Below are 21,798 nucleotides of genomic sequence, written 5' to 3'. Positions count from 1 at the left end.
CTTCCGGTTTCGAGCCCGGTTAAACAAGCCACACAGTGAACAGAATGTTTAACCGGGCTCTTAATGAAGCAAAATTTTTATTAAAAGCCCTGTTTTGGGGCAAAATCCAACAATAGGAAGGTGAATTCGGTGGCCCTTTTTTCCGAATGTTAGAGCATATCGTTGAAATCTCTTATAATAACCCAAAGAGCAGAAGAACCTCCATACAAATGTTTAATCATATCCCACGATTCAGTAGGACATGACCTCTCAGGAAAATCATAGGAACCGATCTATCGATACTCCGACAAACCTTGAACAATAACTTTAATATCAATAAAACTTATAGAGAAGCCAAGAAGAGTAACAAAGCCATTGTTCTTCCATAAGAAAGCTAAACCACCACCACAGTTGAGAGAGTCAACAAAAAAACAAGCCAGCATGAGGCAATTTGCATTTTTATTAATTCAACCTTATGCCTACTACATTTCATCTCCATAAGAAAAATAAATTCAAGTCTAAATTTGGATATAAGAGCAGACAACATACGAACTGTATGAGGATTGCCAATACCCCGACAGTTCCAGCTTAAGGTACTCATGTACAAGAAGAGAGTCAATCCACAAAAAAAAAAATTTGAGAGGTCGACTCCACAATAAGGAGACAAATCATAAATTACTCAATAAGGAGATATTCTTATAAAAAAAAGAAAAAAAAAAGAGGATAGCTGAAACTCTTCAAGAACAATACGCAGTGATGATAATATTGCCAATACTTCCGTATAAAAAGCAGACATAACCACACCCAAAGGTCATCCACCTGATAGTGCTACATAACCTGCAGAATCACGAACAACTAAATCAAAAGTGCGCTTATTAGATCTGCAAGAGTAAGTTGCATCACAATTAAGTTTATATTGATGAATCAGTGGCGGAGATCAGTGGATCGATCCATCCACACCTTGTCCAGAAAAACTTGATCAACTCTTGAACCGTACTACTGTACGCAAGATCAATAACAATGGATCCATTCAGAGCTGACAACACAGACGCCACAGTCTGTTGTGGATCTTTCCGAAACCGATCGTGATAAACCTAGTTCCGCTCATACCATATCATCCGGATCAAACCACAAAAATACGCCAATTTCGATTGTGATAATATATCGAAAACTATCGAAAATCAGTCATGACAATCGATCTCAAAAACCTTATAAACCTTCACAGATAGATTAGCAACTTTCGAGTACATCTTACTAATCAGAGAATTTTTAAAAAGATGATTCACGTATGTTTTGATTAATCTAGAACAACCGTCCAGTTTCAAGTAAATATTAAACAATAATGTGAAATGATTAATTTCTATTTAATATTAAAATAATTTTAAAGTTAATTTGTTAGTTAAAAAGGTTTATTTCGACTTTCTAATTTATTTATATTTAAATTGTAATTATTATCTGTTAGATTTATTTTTGTAAAAGGTACTTTTTGTGGGTAATGGGTATATAATATACATAAATTTATTTAGGCTTAATACATCCCAAAAAAAAAAAAAAGAAAAAACTTAATTGCCCTGAATTTTTATAGTATCCTGATAGCTCATGATCTTGCATAAAATATTCAGTTAGCCTTCTGAACTTGCAGAAAAAGCAATCAATTAATTACTTGGTTACAAAAAAAAAAGTTAAATATAGAAGATGTATTGCATGTGTCTTAAAAAAAAGTAAAATGATCAAGATCGGGATATGCAGTTCTAATATGAGAGAAGACAAGTTTTATAATTGAGTAAGTAAGAACTTCATTTTTAATCTATTCTGTGAATTATGTAATAATATTTTAAGACGCATGAATATATATTCTGCATTTAACTTACTTTTTTTTGCAACCGAGTAATTAATTTATTACATTTTATTCATGTTCAGGGGACTAAATGAACATTTTATGCAAATTTAGGATGCTATCGGAACACTTTAAAAGTTTAGAAGGCCAATCAAACTTTTTGAACAAGTTCAGGGACAAATGATGTATTAAGCCATTTAAAAAAGGATTACTTTAATTAAATATTTAAACACATTTAAGAGGAGATGAATATCATACATTATAAATAGGTATGAAAATGACTATATTTTTTTTATAAATATTTGTTGATGCCTAAAAAAATAACATGATTCATGTATGTTTTAATTAAGGCCAAGGGCATAATTAAGCTCCATAACTTTATATATTTTAAGGATCAAGCCTCTGATTAATTATTTTTTATACTGAACTTTGATTATTGATTTTTTTATAGATTAGGTTTTTATTTAACTGTTCGGTCGAGTTTGGACGACAAACGCCGTTAAAGGATTCAACCTGCTGACGTGGAAATTTTTACTTCCATGCGGAAAAATAAAAAAATAAGTTTCTTGAGTGAGAGTAAAAAGTAAAAAGAAGTTACAAAAATTGATTTCTAATAGATTTTTCTAAGCTGGAAATCGAGCTTGGAAGAACCTGCTGGAAATAGATTTTGGTGTTAGGGGAGATGATCGATTTAGCGATTCTGATGTTAGAAATTGCAAAACTGGAGAGGAGAATATCGAGCTTGGAAGAACCAACGCTATAATAGATAAAATTCACGGCTAAATTATGTTTTTTCTCCCATAATTAATAATAATGTCATCATCTTATTTATACTATTATGGCTGGCATGTTTGGCACCAAATTGATTTATTTCTCTTTCAGTATTATTAATATACTCATATCTCAAGATTTTAAAAAACATGTACTAATATTATATGGTTTTATTTTGAAACAACTAATATTATATGGTTAATGATGGAAAAAATATATTAAGGTAATAAGCCCTGAAAAGTAATGACAGCATTAAAGAATTTCCGTGGCCAGCAGTCCCACCCATAGAGGTGCAAACCATCTGCAAAAGTGAATAGTCATTGCTGTTGGCGGTGGATACACTTACGAACAAAAAAAAAAGTGTTAAATATAATTTGAAGAAAGTGAAGAGTAAATTGCCAAAAGACTATCCCTATACGAGTCTGGATACCTATCCGACCCATATTTTTTGGGCCGGACATAGACAATGAAAATCGATCATAGGTTCAGTTTGGTCCAGACCCGCTAAAACCTACCTATTTTTACGTAGACTTGAGATTGATAAAAATAGTACGGGTCGAGCCAGCTTGGCCCTCTTATTAATATTAATTATTACTTTATATATTTTTATATTAAATATTTAATTTTAAGTATAAATTTTATTTTTTATAATTAAAAATTATGTATATATTTTTAGGTGGGTTTATATGAGTTGGGTTTGAGATTTGATTTTTAAGCCCGAGCCCAGCCTAGCCGAGCCTGTCTAAATTAATAGTGGGTTGCATTGGGCTTGGACTGAGAATTTTTCCATAAAAGCTCGGTAGGCCTGGCAGAGTGCGGCCCAACCCAACCCATGGACATGTCTAGAAAAGACCAAATGGAATAGTTTAAAACCATGTATTTCGGGTATTTGGTGGATGTGGAAGTGTGCACATTATCTACTCTCATATGTCATGGTGTAATAACTAGAGAGATCATTCGGCCAAACTCGAAACATAGAGAGATGTGGTTCAATATCAACGAAATTGAACTCAAATTTGTAGATTAGAAGCTCAGACTAATCTTCGGATTGAGATTTGGTGATACGAAGAGAATTTGCAAAGGATGAATATGTTAAAGCATTAGTGTTCATATGGACCCTAATGACCATAGTGAATATGGTCATTAACCGTTAGATGTAGGCTGATTAAAATTCTAAGGTGAATATTCAAAACATCCTAAGACTTAGATTTAATCAGCCTACATCTAACGGTGAATGACCAAATTCACGTGGTCATCAGGGTCCATGTGAAAGATATTGTATGTTAAAAAAGAATAACAAATTAAGAGACATGTGTTTTGAAGGAAGTCGGAGATTAACACACAAGAAAATATATGAAGCTTTCGACATCACATATTGACACAGTGAAGAAGACGGTGATGCAGTATTCATGGCGTGTTGCAACAAAACACATTGAGCTTGATTATCATTTTGTTTGTGAACAAGTTCAAAGTTGATTTCTCAGCGTTCACTTCATTCCAACTGATGATCAAGTTGCAGACATTCTCACTAAGTTATCTGCTACTGCTCGCTTCGCTATGCTCCACTCTCACCTTTTTGTTCGTGCACGCCATTGACTTGAGGGGGATGTTATAGATAATGTTACACATTATCTCTTAATTAGATTCTTATCAAGTTATTGTTTACCATAGTCTTATAGGGTAAATTTCATATGTGGTATACAACCTCCCATTTTCAGTCTTTTGTGTACAACCTTCAATTTTGTGACCGGTAACTCAAAGTCAACACGCCACTTTAGCAATTTAATTTTTCTAAAAATAAAAAAATTAACCCAATTAATATAAAATTACTTTTATACCTTTTATAACATCATCTTCTTCAACCTCCAATTCTTATTTTCTTTCTATTCCATTTTCAAAAATTATTTCTCTCTAATCTCCATCCTTATTTTTGAAAATGGAGTAGAAAGAAAATAAGAATTGGAGGTTGAAAAATATGATGTTATAAAGGGTATAAAAGTAATTTTATATTAATTGGGTTAACTTTTTATTTTTGGAAAAATTAAATTGCTGAGGTGGCACGTTGACTTTGGGTTGACCGGTCACAATTACCTGTTGTACACTTTAGTGGGAGGTCACCAAAAGGTTGTACACTTTAGTGTGCTAAATTGAAGATTGTACACCAAAGTGTGAAAATGGGTAAAGATTGTACATCACGTATGTAATTTACCCTAGTCCCATAGTAATTCTTGTATCTACCACTATAAATATAAGGCTCCCTAATTAAGGGAGTTCGTTATATCTCTATACATCTCTCTCTATCTATCTTCATTATACACATTGTCTAACCGTATACGTATCACATATTCAACAACGTTTACAACCAGAAGCAATTTTACCCCTAAGAGTTAAAATGGTGTAATTTTACTCCTAAGTTGTCAGCTAAGAGCAATTTTACCTCTAATATCGGCAAGTTTGATCTATTTCAAACATTATTATAAAACACAAATATTTTGTTCTTTATTCTGCACCAAATGCATATCAGTTTAGATCTAATTTTTTTTTTTATATTTTTGTGATTTAATAATAGAATTTGAGATTAATATTTAAAAATTCTATGAAATATTTGAATTTTTTTTTCAACTCATACAAAATACAAGTATATTTTTTATTTTATTTTTCACATTTAATTATATGTTTGTGATATGTTACTAATTAGTGATAAAATGACGTACATGTGAAGTGTATGTGACAAGATTCATGACTGAGAAAATAGTTTGATGAATTATTTCTTAAATTAACCCAACTTGTTAAAGTTATGAGTAAAATTGCTCTTGGATGCCAACATTATGGTTAAAATTGCACCATTTTAAATTAGAAGTAAAATTTCTCTTGACTATAAAAGTTAGGGGTATTTTTGCAACTTATTATTTTTTTTACCAAAATTGTGTATAGAAGTCAAAATATAATACTTTGTTTTTTCTACCATTGGATGAGTTTACTTTGTCAAAATTCATCACCATCCAATGGTGGAGAAAACAAAGTAAACATAGCCTAACCCAAATAAATATTTCAAAAGTATATTTATAAAAATAATTTAACCCGATATTAAGAAAAACCTGAAAAACAAAGTATTTTTTAATAATATTCTCTTAATTTTCCTAAATTCAAATACATCCAAGTATTTATGGCCTTTGAGCCCAATATTTGCTCTTAAATTTTGTTTTTGGGTTAAGGTGCAAAAATACCCCTAACGTTTTAGGTCAGGAGCAATTTTACCCCTAACGTTTGTAATTTGGGTCAATTTCAAACACTATTATAAAACACATATATTTTTATTCATTATTTTGCACCAATTGCATATCAATTCATTCTAAAAAAAGATTTCATGTTTTTTTATAATTTAATAATAGAATTGGAGATTAATATTTATAAATTCGGTGAATTTTTTGAATTTTTTTGTCTAATTCGTACAAAAAACAGTATATTTTTTTATTTTTTTTTACATCCCAACATATGTTTATGATTTGTTACTGATAAAATGACGTATATGTGAAATGTAGATGATAAAATTCATGATCAAGAAGACAATTTGATGAATTATTTCTGAAATTGACCCAATTTATCAACGTTAGGGGCAAAATTGCTCTTGGCTACAAACGTTAGGGGTAAAATTGCACCATTTTAGACGTTAGGGGTAAAATTGCTCCTCACCCAAAACGTTAAGGATATTTTTGCACCTTAACCCTTTGTTTTTTTACATCCAAGCATTCATGGGCTTTGAGCCCAACCCAAATATATATTGAACAGAAAGAAAGCCCTTATTCATGAATCTAAAGCATTGCTTTAGTTATTGATTAGGGTAAATCATTTTTTTGGGTTTTAGGCATGTTACTTAATAATTATAATTATTTATTATAATTATAATTATTTTTTAATTATTATTATTATTAGAACCATTATTATTTTTTTATCAAAAATTTATTTCAGTAGTATTCAGTTCAATTCAGTTTTTTTCAGTAAAAAAGCAAAGTGGTTTCACTTTTTTTTTTTTTTTTTTTGCAGATCAGTAAATGTGGTTGGTAAAATTTTTATTTTTCAAAATTTGGTCCGTAACGATCTCAAAATGTAAATTTTCAAGAATTAAGTGATATTTAAAACAACTTTAATTCTTTAACTTTTTAGGTTTGAGGTCATTTAAATATTTTGTATGAAAGAGAAAGTTAATGTTTAGAGAGAGAAAACTTCAAATATGATGATTATAAAAAATAAAAAATGTGGTTCTATGATAAATATGATACTAAACAACTTTAATTCTTGAAAATTTTCATTTAAGGTATTTGTCGGTCAAATTTGAAAAAGTAAAATGTTTACCAACCACTGATACCGAACTGCAAAAAAATGTGAAACTAGAGGGCATTTATTTGAAATTAACCCTAATTTTTTAGGTCTATCTTTTCTACGCAACTCACTGTTTAGTCTCCTTATTTGAAAAACATATTATAAAGTCTATATCCTTTGTCATTATTAATCTTTTGGTCATTTTGTTTATTCTTTTTAGATTTTTAACCAAACATATCTTAGCTTTTAGGATAGCCATGGTGCGATACACAATTTTATCTTCCTGTTTATACCGAATATAACGGTTAAAAATCTGAAAAAAAATAGACATAATGATTAAAAGATAATAGTGACAAAAGATATAGACCTTATAATATATTTTTCAAAATAAAGAGACTAAATAGTATGTTAGATAAAAAATGGTGACTAATAAATTATTAAAAAAGGAGTTAAAAATCTAGTTTGTTTACCGAAAAATATTGAGTAAAGAAAAAATATTTGTCGGAAAAATAAATATTTTTCTATGTTTGATTACAACACAGAAAAACAAAAAGAAGTGGTGGGTGATTGCTATTTTAAAAAAGGGAAATGGGATACGGTTCCAAATGGTTTAGAAAAATGCTTTACTCTTTTCAAAATATAACGTTTTTCTCACTTTTTTTATAGAATTTTTTTTGTTAACTAATCTAAAATTTTCCATTGACTTGTTTTTCCTAAGCAAATAAATACCGGAAAATCAAAAAATTATTTTTCTGTATAAAATTTTATAGCAAATAAACGAGGCTTAAATTTTTTAAACATAATTGACGTTTATAAAGTTCAATATAACAGTTAAATAATAGTAAAACCAACATTTTCACAATTTCGTTACCGTACAGATAAAATTGATATAAATTTGGTTAAATTTCACTTCTCCAAGACATTAGGTCATTTTTAAGCTAATGACCGCTCTTTAAATTAAAGCTTCAAAGTAAATTATTATCTTAATCTATCAAAATCATTAATCAGGTCCTTGAACTAAATAAAAATCATCAATTTTGAGTCTAAAAAAAATCATGAGTCGCGTTCTTATCGAAAATAATTCGGTTGAACAGTTTTAGACTTCTTTCCCAAATTCATTTTGACCAACACAAACAATTCATGTCAAATAGTCATAGTTTTTTCTTTTAGAATAGGATGAGGATGATTTTACTTGAGAGACCGAATTGATGATTTTGATACTAATTAATTTTGAAATTTTAGTTTAAGGGTAAAACGAATATTATACCAATTTAATAATTCAACGACATATATATTCTTTTATTTGTTTTCTTGCAAATAGATTCTGTATTATTTGAACATGTTTTCGTCTTAAACAACATTATTCCGATGCTCAAAATTAATCAATTTGGTCCTCTGTTTATTTATTTAATCAATTTGGTCCTTTTTATGCACAGACGGTGCAGAAAACGTATAATTTTTAAGGGAATAACCATGCTTGTACTGGGTTGCTAAATACCGTGCCTTAATTACTTATCACCGCCTTCATTTTGACGTTTTTACCCTTAATTTTTTTTTCTACCAAAACTTCTCATTCTCTCTCTAATCTCTTCAAAAATCACAAACCCCTACACGAAAATCATGACAGGAAATTACGGCAAATTTACTGGAAAGTTAGGGGTTTTTTTTGTTGAATTTTTATCGAAAACACGAGTTTCGTCTCCGAATTCGGAGACGGAACTCGTCATCCGCCTACTAGGCAGATGAATCTCCAGCCAAGGCCAAATACGAGTATAAAAAATCTAAATTGTCAATTCCCGGAGTTCTCGGGTCTATTTTTATATCGTCTTCGAAATCGTCTATTTCCGGAATTCTCCGTTCCATTTTTTTTAGAATTTTGGTTTTACTTGGAAGAGAGAAAGAATTTTCAGTTTTTGATCAAAATAAAATGAAAAGTGCAGAATTGTCAAATAAGGGATGGTGATAAGTAAAACGAAGGTGGTGAATAGCAACACCCCAAATCTAATACTTAGACCACATATAAATTTTACGGAAAAAACGATATGTGCTTTATATAGTTAGAGCAAAAATTCTTAGTGTACTCACAAAAAATATTATAAATAATTGACTCATAGTGATTTAAGAGTCACTAAAACATAGCTGTTAGTTGATGATCTTTTTGAGTAGCCGATTTGACTAGCTGATTGCTAATAGCTGTTTGTGTAAAGTTACAAATAAGAATATGGTAAAACATTTATTTGAGGTTAAAGGTAGTAATTAGGGGTATAAATATCATTAAAAAAAGATGGAGCAACCAGCTAATTGAAAAAGCTCCTCCAACCAGTTTTTTCAAAATTAGCTTTTTGAACCGGGTTAAATGCACCGTTGGTCACTGAATTTACATTGTTGTCTCAAAATGAATCACTCAACTTCAATTTGTCTCAATAAAATCACCCCAACTTTGAGTTTTGTTTCAATTAGGTGACTCCGGCGATTTCAATGGTTAAAATGGATCGAAATAATGTCATGACTGACACGTGAGCATGAGTTAACTCAGATGTCTAACCGAAACGACACGTGACAGCCATATGTTGGTTATTTTTAGGAAAAAAAAAACTAAATATTATTTTTTTCCATAAAAATAACCGGCACGTGGCTGCCAAGTAGCGCATAAACGGATAGCATATGTCGTTTTGACCATATATCTAAGTTGACTCATGCTTACGTGTCAGTCATGACAACATTTCGATCCATTTTAACTAATGCCAGAGTGACTAAATTGAGACAAAACTCAAAGTTGAATGATTTTATTGAGACAAATTGAAGTTGGGTGACCATTTTGAGAAAACCATGTAAGTTTAGTATCCAACGGCTTAGAGGTAGTAATTAGGGGTAAAAATATCATTAAAAAAAGATGGAGCAACCAGCTAATTGAAAAAGCTCCTCCAACCAGTTTTTTCAAAATTAGCTTTTTGAACCGGGTTAAATGCACCGTTGGTCACTGAATTTACATGGTTGTCTCAAAATGAATCACTCAACTTCAATTTGTCTCAATAAAATCACCCCAACTTTGAGTTTTGTTTCAATTAGGTGACTCCGGCGATTTCAATGGTTAAAATGGATCGAAATAATGTCATGACTGACACGTGAGCATGAGTTAACTCAGATGTCTAACCGAAACGACACGTGACAGCCATATGTTGGTTATTTTTAGGAAAAAAAAACTAAATATTGTTTTTTTCCATAAAAATAACCGGCACGTGGCTGCCAAGTAGCGCATAAACGGATAGCATATGTCGTTTTGACCATATATCTAAGTTGACTCATGCTTACGTGTCAGTCATGACAACATTTCGATCCATTTTAACTAATGCCAGAGTGACTAAATTGAGACAAAACTCAAAGTTGAATGATTTTATTGAGACAAATTGAAGTTGGGTGACCATTTTGAGAAAACTATGTAAGTTTAGTATCCAACGGCTTAAAGGTAGTAATTAGGGGTAAAAATATCATTAAAAAAAGATGGAGCAACCAGCTAATTGAAAAAGCTCCTCCAACCAGTTTTTTCAAAATTAGCTTTTTGAACCGGGTTAAATGCATCGTTGGTCACTGAATTTACATGGTTGTCTCAAAATGAATCACTCAACTTCAATTTGTCTCAATAAAATCACCCCAACTTTGAGTTTTGTTTCAATTAGGTGACTCCGGCGATTTCAATGGTTAAAATGGATCGAAATAATGTCATGACTGACACGTGAGCATGAGTTAACTCAGATGTCTAACCGAAACGACACGTGACAGCCATATGTTGGTTATTTTTAGGAAAAAAAAAACTAAATATTGTTTTTTTCCATAAAAATAACCGGCACGTGGCTGCCAAGTAGCGCATAAACGGATAGCATATGTCGTTTTGACCATATATCTAAGTTGACTCATGCTTACGTGTCAGTCATGACAACATTTCGATCCATTTTAACTAATGTCAGAGTGACTAAATTGAGACAAAACTCAAAGTTGAATGATTTTATTGAGACAAATTGAAGTTGGGTGACCATTTTGAGAAAACCATGTAAGTTTAGTATCCAACGGCACATTTAACCATTTTTTAACCTAATAAACTCTTTCAAACATCTTTTTACCAAACACCACTATTAGAGGTTTGATTAGTCAAAACATGTAAAGTTGCTTAATCTCTAATTTTACCCAAAAAAATCTCTTTACCAAACAGGGTCATCATCTCCGACAATACTATTATTATATTTATTAATTTATCATCAATTTTTTTTTGAAACCTTATCATCAAAATTATTAATTACTGTTATATTTAACAATAGTGAGAAATGAGTGACTCCTCGATAATAAATTATTAATAAAAAATGAATGAATGAGATATTGAGAGGTAAAAAGAAATTCTCTATTAATAGAGAGGATGTAGATGCTCGTAGTGATTTGAGGAGTCACTAAAAAACTATAAGAGCTTATTTTAATTCTGCCTCCTCAAATTTTACTTAAAAGCTAAATTAAGAGACTATTGGAATGCCTTCGGTAAAAGAAAATCTGTCTAATACTATTTGGCATGTTATAAAATATTTTGCAAATAAAAATAGGGTAAATTATATTAATAGTTTTAAACTTTTGTATTTACTTTTATTATTACTTTTAAACTTCAAAACTGAATATTACGACTTCTAAACTTTACACTTTACTAACAAAATTACTCATTTTAACATTGATCACTCATGAGCACTAGAATAACAAGTAACCCTCCATTACATACATGATATTATGAGCAATTTGATTTGATTTTTTTTTTTGAGGTTATTTAAGTGTTGTTTGACCATGAGTGAGAAAACAGTTGTTTAGAGAGAGAAAAATATTCAAAATTTTGATTTGAAAAATTAAAAATAGTAGTTCCATAAGAAATATGAAATATGATTCTAAACAACTTTAATTCTTAGGATTTTTTTATTTTTATTTTGAGATCATCTTTGATATTTTGACACAGTCAATGTTACTAGGGTTATATTATAGTGCGAGTAAAAATGAAAGTCTGGTCAACTTTAATTCTCGATATCTTGTGAAAAGATTCTTGATCGGAGCCCTTCCCTGTGAGGCGTCGTTGGGATCGGCTGGGGACACTCCGATGTCTAAGTCAGTAATATTCTTGAGAGAATAAAATAGTAATCACAAAGTAGGGTTAGAATATTGCGTGTGTACCTTTGTTGTCATGTTACAGGGGTATTTATATAGGTTTGAGTGATAACCGTAATAACTCTCTTTTAATGCCTTTTTAATGAAGTGTAATGCTCTTTTAATGCAGCTTAACTCTGACCTTTAACCTCCAAGTTGTTATTGCTTTTAAGGTATCATTAATGTTCATTAATGATGGTGACCCCGCCGTATAACAACTATTTGTCTTTATCATAGCGGATCGTCTTACGGGACGGACATCGTATCCTTCTATCGTGGTGGATCGTCTTATGTAACGGACCTTGGATCTAGGATGGTTAAAGGCGTGTCATCGTATGCGTATCCCTCATCTAGCTGTACGCCATATATACTAAGCTGGCGGATCTTTTTATGTCTTTTCTCCTTTTGATCCTCTTTTCAGGGAATATTCCCAGCGATGTCTTCATGATATCATTGCGGATGTTATCAATTCTTAAATTTTTTGATTTTGATATCATTTAGGTATTGTTTTGTCAGAGGGGAGAAAATAAATGTTTAGAACGAGAAACACCAAAAAATTCCGATTTGGAAAATTAAAAACAGTTGTTAATCATTGGTAATTCTTGATTTTTTTTTAATTTTAAGATCATAATTCGTCATTTTGACATGGTCAACGTTACCTGATCCATTATGTTAGTAAATTGTAAAGTTCAAATTCCATTATTTGATTTTAAAGTTCATGGACCAGTCAGGAGCTATGGGTATTATCCAATAAACATACCATATTTCTCTATTGGGTAAATAATTTATTAGTTCTCACATTTTTACCTGACATACTGTTTAGTTATCGTATTCTATTAATATATTATTGAGTCCTTAATTTTTATTCTATTTAACAGTTTAGTCCCCAATTATTTAAATTATTCAATAATTTAGTCCCCAAATAGAACAACAGTTAAGGAATAAAAATTGAATTATTTTTTAAATGAAAAATTGAATTATTAAAATACAAATTTTTGTAATTTTCCCCAAATTCTATTTCTTGTCTTCTTTCAAATAAATCCTCTACCTTGTTCTTATCTCCGATGAACAATGAAATTATAAATCCATCAAACTTCTCTCTCTTCCTAAAAAAAAATCAAAATGGAATTCAATTCAGTTTTAATTTCACTTTTAATTTCATCAATTCCATTTCTTCTCTACTTCGTAATCCACAAATCGAAACGTCGCCAAAACATCACAGAATCTCCGACACCACCAGGCAGCACGGGCTGGCCGATAATCGGCGAAACACTGGAATACCTCGCAACAACGAAAGAAGGTATACCAGAGAAATTCATTAACGACAGAAGAAAAAAACACAATCGGAAACTCTTTAAAACTTCGTTATTAGGACAACCTATGGTGCTTTTTGGCGACGCTGATGGCAACAAATTCATCTTCTCTAACGAAAATAAGATCGTTACGCCTTGGTGGCCGAGTTCAGTCGATAAATTTTTCGACACGGAAAACGTTTCGAAAGTCGAATCAGCGATGAAAATGAGAAAATTCGTCACGCCAGTACTCAAACCCGATTCGCTACGAAAATACGTTGAGGTTGTGGATGAAAAAACGCGACGACATATGGAGAATAAGTGGACCGGGAATGAAGTTGTCGAGGTTTATCCTTTTGCTAAAGATCTCACGTTTGCTTTGGCTTGTCGATTGTTATTGGGAATTGATGACGAGGGTGTGATTTCGGAGCTTCAGAAGCCGTTTGGTGATTTTTCGGCGGGGCTTCTTTCGTTGCCGATTGATCTTCCGGGGACGAATTTTAGGCGAGCGATTAAGGCGGCGAAGAAGCTCCGAAAGGTGTTTGAGAGCATGATTCGGCAATGGAAGAGTGATGCCGTGGAGAATTCGACAAATTCGACGTGTCGAGGGATGTTGTCTCGACATATTATGGATATTTTTAGCGACGAAAATGGAGATTCGGTCGGTGAATCGGAAACGGCGACGAGAATTTTGGCGTTGATAAGTGCTTCTTATGATAATGTGAGCACTGCAATGACCTTTGTTCTTAAGTATCTAGCAGAGATGCCAGATGTTTATGATGCTGTTTTAAGAGGTACGTTTTTTAATGATTTTTTTAGGGAAATATATTGAAATATTTGCGGTCAATCCGTAAGTAATTACGTATTTACGGTGGATTTGAAACTATTTCCGGTTTTACGGTGTTTTTAGTTGACATTGTTAATTGTAATGGTGTGTTAAACACTTTTCTGAAACATTTAAATCAATTTGTGTCTCTATGTTAGACCTGTTCACGGGCTCGGGTACCCGCCCAGCCTCCCAAGCCCGTGTCCCTTGGGCCGGGCTTGGATAAGAAAATTTGTCCTTAGGCCCACCCCGACCCAGGTATGTTAAAACCCGTCTATATTTTGGGCGGGCTTGGGATTTATAAAAACAGTATAGGCCGACCTAGCCAGAGCCGACTATTAATATTAATTAATAAATTTATAAATTTATATATAAATATTTATTTTTACGTATAAATTTTATTTTTTTATTAGTAATATATATATATATATATATAGGTGGTTTATATGGACTGAGCTTGAGATTTGATTTTTGAGCCCGAGCCCGTTTAAATTAACATCGGGCTGGGCTGAGGCTGGGATGAGTATTTTTAGATAAAATCTCGCTAGACCCGGCTCATGAACAAATATACTATGCGTCAGTCCGCTTGTGACACGCGGACTAGTGAAAAGGAATCGAGTTTTTTTAATTTGGGATGATACCGGGTAAAGGGTGCTTGCGAAACCCGATACTACCTGAACCCTCTTTAAAAGAGTTTGGGACAGATATGAGATCCAAAAAATTACATGTAATGGGTAAGGGATTACCCTTCCGGATACGCGCTACTTGTTACCCGCTATATATTAAAATAAGGATTATCATTGTATGAAAATAAATTATTTGTTTTTAGTGTCTTTTAGGTTTTTTTTTTTAATAATTTGAATTTAGAATGTTTATTAAAGTTATGTTTTGTTAAATTTGTAATTTATTTATTTTATGTATTGATTCTTAACGGGTAAGAGTACACGCGGGTATCCATGAACAAAATGGAACGAGTATGAGATTCAAAAAGTACACCAGTTATGGTAATGGGATGGGACGTGACGGGTAATTAAAAAAATAAATAGGCAAGGCTATGAGATTGACATTATCCACGGATATCCTACTAGTTGTCATCTCTACTTACCACTAGTTTGTCCGTCTAATAGGCAGACTATGCAGAGAGACATGCATACTGTTTTGACTAGGGGTAAGATCGATTATTTCAATTCGGGAATTTGAAAATATCCAGAAGTATATCTAATGAGAGTTCAGGTCATAAAGAAAAATCAACAGTTCAATCTGATTTGATTCAACAAAAAAAAAAACAGTTCAATCCGATTCTGATTTTTTATTCGGGTACTCAATCATGTTCGAGATTTCCCAATATTTGTTCGGCAATAGTGGAAATTTGAAAATCTACGGAAATATACTAATTTAAGTCAATAGTACAACTCGGTTCGATCGTAAAGAAAAAGTTAAGGATTCAATCCAATTATAGATATTTTTATTCGAATATTCGGATTAATTCAAAAATCTTCAAAATCCATGGTCAGCCATAGCTTTAAATGTTTGTGGAAATATTGAGCATGCATATATGACTTGCTGATGCTGATGTAGACTAAACATACCACAAAACCGGAAATAGTTTCAAATCCACCGTAAATTGAGAAATAGTTTATAAATAGCATAAAACACATTTGGCTCCTCAAACTAAAGCTTTAACGTCAATTTGGATCTTAAACTATATAAAAAATCATCAATTAAGTCCCTAAACTAAGCAAAAATCATCAATTACGTCTTCATCCTAAGCAAAAACCACCAATTGAGACCTCATCGAAAATCATTCGGTTGAACAGTTTTAGACCCTCTTTCCCAAACTCATATTAGCCAACACATAGACGTTTTCGAGCACGTTTCCGTAATTACCCAAAATATGAAACACGTCTCTCAATTTTTAAACGGTTTTTCCTACTTCGATTAAAATTCTAGAAATTCAAACTTTCTATTTTGCAATTCCTATTCAATATAAGTTTAGGAAAATTGAAACTTCTGTTTGAGAGATAATTCATTCCTTGTATCATTCAATTTAAGGAACTTACTCATATTTCTTTCTCCTATAATCTTTGTCTCTTAGAATCTCGATTAAGCTTGGACTTTCTTCCTCTTATTCTTCAATCTTGGTTTTTTAATGTATTATTATATTTTTAATATTTATAAGTATACCCCTATATTTTTAATATTTACACGTTTCTGTTTCCTATGTTTTTCAAAAATTACGTTTCCAGTATCCGTGTCCGTTTCAGTTTCCGTTTCAGTTTCCGTACAACATAGCACAAAGATCATTATAATCCATGTCAAATAGCCACAGTTTCTGATTTTAAGATGGGTACTCAATTGATGATTTTTTTTAGTTGAATAACCTAATTGATGACTTTAGTCCTAATTGACTTCGAAGTTATAGTTTAACGGGTCAAATGAGTATTATGCGTTTATAAATTAACATTAAATGTATCAATTATGTCATTCTTTTATTTTGGTTAATTAATCCCTTTAAAAATACACAGAGCAACAAGAGATTGCAGAAGGCAAAAAACCAGAAGAGGCATTGAATTGGCAAGATATACAAAAGATGAAGTATTCATGGAATGTAGCAAGTGAAGTTTTAAGACTTCATCCACCTGCTAATGGAGCTTTTAGAGAAGTCATTATCAATTTCACTTACTGTGGATTTCTTATACCAAAAGGCTGGAAGGTACTTACACTATTTCTTTTGTGGGTTAATTAAAAAAAAGGGTTAAGGTGTAAAAATACCCCTAACGTTTTGGATCAGGAGCAATTTTACCCTTAACGTCTAAAATGGTGCAATTTTACCCCTAACGTTGGAAGCCAAGAGCAATTTTACCCCTAACGTTGATATATTGAACAATTTCAGACACTATTATAAAACACAGATACTTTTGTTCCTTATTCTGTACCAATTGCATAACAATTCGTTCTAAAAAAAGGATTTCATGTTTTTTATAATTTAATAATAGAACTGCAGATTAATATTTCTAAATTCGGTGAATTTTTTGAATTTTTTTTGTCTAATTCGTACAAAAATACAGTATATATTTTATTTTTTTATTTATTTTCACATCCCAACGTATGTTTGTGATTTGTTACTGATAAACTGACGCACTGTGAAGTGTAGATGACAAGATTCATGACCGGGAAGACAATTTGATGAATTATTTCTCAAATTGACCCAATTTATCAACATTAGGGGTAAAATTGCTCTTAGCTTCCAACGTTAGGGGTAAAATTGCACCATTTTAGACTTTAGGGGCAAAATTGCTCCTGGCCCAAAATGTTAGGAATATTTTTGCACCTAAACCCTTAAAAAAAATTGTGGTTTCGTTAATTTGTAGATAAGTGCTTATTGAATGCGATTTTTATACAAAAAGGACATGTTTAGGCATTTAAAAAAATTTGATTAACGGTGTTAGTTTTTAAGGTAAATTACGTACGTGGTGTATAACCTTAGTCATTTTTCACATTTTGGTGTACAACTTTCAGTTTTACACACTTTGGTGTAGACTTGTTTATGGATTGGCTCGGGCTGGGCTCGGGCCGGGCCTAACCGGACTTGACATGTAATTAGTTTGTCCAAACCCAGCTCCACCCATAATATTAGACCTGTTCAAAAGCCCACAGGCCTGCCCAGCCCGTCCAAGCCCGCTCTTCAAAGATTGGGCTTGGACGTATATGTTTCGTAATAGGCCCGGTCCGGCCCAAGCCCGCTTAGGCCCGTATATAGAGTAGGTTGGATTTGGGGTTTGTCTCAAAACCCAGGCCCGGCCCAGACCGGTCCGGAATTTTAATAATAATTTTAATTTAATAACTTTTATAGTTTAATATTATATTCCAAAAATAAAATTTTTAAATTTCTTCAACATAAAAATTTCCAAACCATATATTTTTTAGAATTGGTGAACATGTACATATTTTTTGTTACTATTTTATTTATTACTATAAAAAAGTATTTTTTTATTTAGGATTGCGTTAATTGATTTTTATTGAAATAATTCTCTAAAATTTAGTTTATTGTATTATTATTTATATTTATGGTATAAGTTTTTAGTTTAATTTTAATTTTTTAAAAAAATACAAAGATATTAGTTGGGCCAGGCCGGGTTGGGCTTGGGAATTAGTTCTTTTAGCTTGGCCCATCCCGGCCCGCGTCCAATGTAAATATAGTGCGGGTTTGGACAAAGTAATTATGTGACAAGACCGGTTAGGCCCGGTCCAAGCCCATGAACAGGTCTACATAGTATATTCGCATCGGGCTCGGATCGGGCTGGGCCAAATTAATGGAACTAATTCCCAAACCCAGCCCGACCCAGCCCGCCAATTAATATATTTTATATTAAAAAATAAAAAAATTAAATTATGATTAGTTTTAGAATAACAATCAATTAATTAAATAAGGAGTAGAAAGTTAGTTAAATATGGATCATATTTATAAAACATACACATTTTAATCATAATTTAATAAATAATAACAATATATTTATTCATGTTTCATTAACAGCTAACTTATGTTTTATAAAATATTAACACTACACATGAATTAAAATACTAACTAGTAGTATATTTCTAATTCAAAAGAATATGCATATGTATTATATGCATTGAATTAAAAAACTTTAATATACTAAAACTTTAAACTAATACATTTTTTCAACAAAATAATAATAAAACTGTAATATATAATATAAAGGCGGGCCGGATTGGGCCGGGCTTGGGATTTTGAGGCAAATCCCAAGCCCAACCCATTTGATGTGCGGGCTTGAACGGGTCTGGACCGGACCGGGCCAAACATAAGCTATATATGTCCAAGCTCAACCCATAAAGGACGAGCTTGGACGGGCTGGACGGGCCAGTGGGCTCTTGAACATGTCTACTTTAGTGTACAACCTTCAATTTTGTACATAAAACTGTACAACCTTTTGATGACCTCCCACTAAAGTGCATAGCCGGTAATTATGACCGGCCAACACGAAATTAACGTGCCACTTCAGCAATTTGACCTCCATAAAAGTCAAAATTGCTGACGTGACGCATAGACTTTGTGTTGACCGGTCAAATTTTGACTTTTAAAGGGGTCAAACTGCTGACATGGCATGTTGACTTCGCGTTGATCGATCACAATTACCGTATGTACACTTTAGTGGGAGGTCACCAATATTCATGCTCAACTCATAGGAAAATTGACGAGCTCGAACTCGAACTCAATATTCTGTTCATGACTTGCTCGCAAACAGCTCGTTAATTCTGTTTATTAACTTCGTTCGCAAATAGCTCATTAAAAATGTTAATTTGAAATTTATTTAACACAAAACTACATTGTTTAACATTTCTCCATTTATAGAAATGTTATTAATAAAAAAATTAGTTGAACCAAACTTGTTCACGAGCGGTTTCATAAATATTATAATCGAGCTTTTTCATGAATCTAAAATCGAGCTTTGAAGCTGAGTTTCACCGTGCTTAAACTCGACTCGTTTATATATCGAACCGAACACAATCGAACTTTTATTGAGCCGAACCAAACCGCTAATGAACGACTCAACTCATTTACGACACTAATTAAAGAAAACATGAAATTGCAATTTGCAGGTGCATTGGAATGCATTTGCGACGCATAAAAGCGCAGAATACTTCCCAGAACCGGAGAAATTTGACCCGTCGAGGTTCGACGGAAACAAAACGATAGTTCCATATTCATATGTACCGTTCGGCGGAGGAGCTCATATGTGCCCAGGAAAAGAGTATGCCCGAATTTCAATACTTGTTTTAATGCACAATGTGGTTACCAAATTCAAGATGGAGAAAGTTTTTCCCGACGAAAAAGTTATCGGTCTTCCGGTTTTAAGGCCCGCCAAAGGCCTCCCTGTTCGGCTTTACCCTAACCAACTCTAAGTACATTTTTGTTGTTTAATTTTCTAATTTATATTTTTATGCATACGAAAGTCATCATTTGTTAACTATATGTTGTACGGACACGGAAATGAATGTTAAAAATGAAACGATAGCTCGAAAACATTATTGTTGCAAAAAAGTGATAAAAATAACAATTTTACATTGGTATTAGTTGTTAAGTTGAGATTTATTTATTTATTTAATGGATTAATGGAGTTTTGAATAACTTGAAGCTTATCAATATATTCTACGCCATGATATCTTTCTAATGGTATATTATAAGCTCAAACAGATAATCATCATCGGAAAAGAGAAATTAAAAAGGAAATTGCTTGATGGCGTAACCCTATAATTTTGGTCTTCCCTTGCGATTTCTTTATCAACTATTCGATTTTTTTCTCAAACGGAATTTGGGGAAAATTAAGAACAATCATGATCGGTTTCATTCAGGATTGATCCTGACAATTTATGGGCCCCATACGAGATAAAAAAAATAAGGGCCTCTTTAACAATTTAATTATATTCCTATAAATACTAAACAAAAAAATATTTCATTAATGATTACATGTACATATTATTACGTTCACCAAATACCTTTGTTTACGCAAAATAAAAAAATGTTTCATAATTTCATTAATGATTACATGTACATATTACAACGTTTTTAATACCCGAACTACCTTTTAATCGGATCACGGTTCATATTAGGATATCAAAACGAGGTTTTTACTTCAAAACAAAACCAAACGTTTATCTAACACGAGACGGGAATTAAATAAATACGAGGAATTAAATAAAACGTGATAAATAAATAAATAACTAAATAAAATTATAACATAAAAACGAATGAAGGAAAAGAAATAAATTAAATAAAATAAAAACGAGTCTAGTCCTCGGATAATACCTCAAGTTCGGTATCTGACAGTCGAAGCCGATCGATTCTACGAGTCGTGATTTTCCGATTTTTTGTGTTTTTTAGTAAAAATTTTAAATTTTGGGAAATTCGGAATTTTTGAGAAAAAAAATATTTTTCTCAAAAAAAATCATTTTCTCTCTCTAAAAATGTCTAGAGTGAGAAAGGCTCCAAAAAATCCTCTTCTCTTCACCTTGGGATCCGTGCCTTAAATAGGCAAATGATCCCGTTGTAGACACCGAGTCGGAGGACATGTGACGAAAACCTAGAAACAAGACGGTTGAAGCGATTGATTCCGGAATTTAAAAAAAAAAAAAAAGAATACATAATAAGGAAGGAAAAGTTACGACGGGTCGCTGTTGCCGGTAAGGTGGCTCTTGTATGCTTAGCGGCATGGCGCGGGTGCTTAGCAGCATCCGGCGCGCGGTCGACGATGGTCGGACACCCGCTCGACGGCACGGGGCGTGCGCCCGGCGTCCGTCGGACGCACGCGTCCAACCACGAGTGGCACGCGCTCGACGTCCGAGCAATGCTCGGGCCCGGTGGCGCGGTGCGCGCTCTCGTCGTCCGCTGGGCGTGCGCGTCCGGCAGCGCGGAGCGCGCGTTCGGCGGTCGCGACGTGCGGGCGCCCGGCGGCGCGGAACGCGCGCTCGGCGGCCGCGGGGCGTGCACGCCCGACGGCGCGAGGCACGCCTCGGTGGCCGTTGGACGAGCGCCCAACCACGTCGGGCGAACGCCCAACGAACGTTGGGCGAGCGCCCAATGA

The 21,798-nt window shown here is 32.8% G+C and overlaps 1 protein-coding gene across 1 annotated transcript; it reads left to right on the top strand.

The window, feature by feature from the left end:
• Positions 1–13,198: 13,198 nt before the first annotated feature.
• Positions 13,199–20,119, top strand: LOC136203819 (beta-amyrin 28-monooxygenase-like). Its single transcript, XM_065995059.1, has 3 exons — positions 13,199–14,162; positions 16,720–16,907; positions 19,817–20,119. The coding sequence occupies exons 1-3, from the start codon at positions 13,199–13,201 to the stop codon at positions 20,117–20,119; spliced, it is 1,455 nt and encodes a 484-aa protein (XP_065851131.1).
• Positions 20,120–21,798: the final 1,679 nt, after the last annotated feature.

The sequence above is a fragment of the Euphorbia lathyris genome, chromosome 8 (genome assembly GCF_963576675.1).
Source record: "Euphorbia lathyris chromosome 8, ddEupLath1.1, whole genome shotgun sequence".
Taxonomy (NCBI): domain Eukaryota; kingdom Viridiplantae; phylum Streptophyta; class Magnoliopsida; order Malpighiales; family Euphorbiaceae; genus Euphorbia; species Euphorbia lathyris.
Note: the sequence above shows the minus strand (reverse complement) of the source record. Positions and strands in the feature narration are given on the sequence as shown.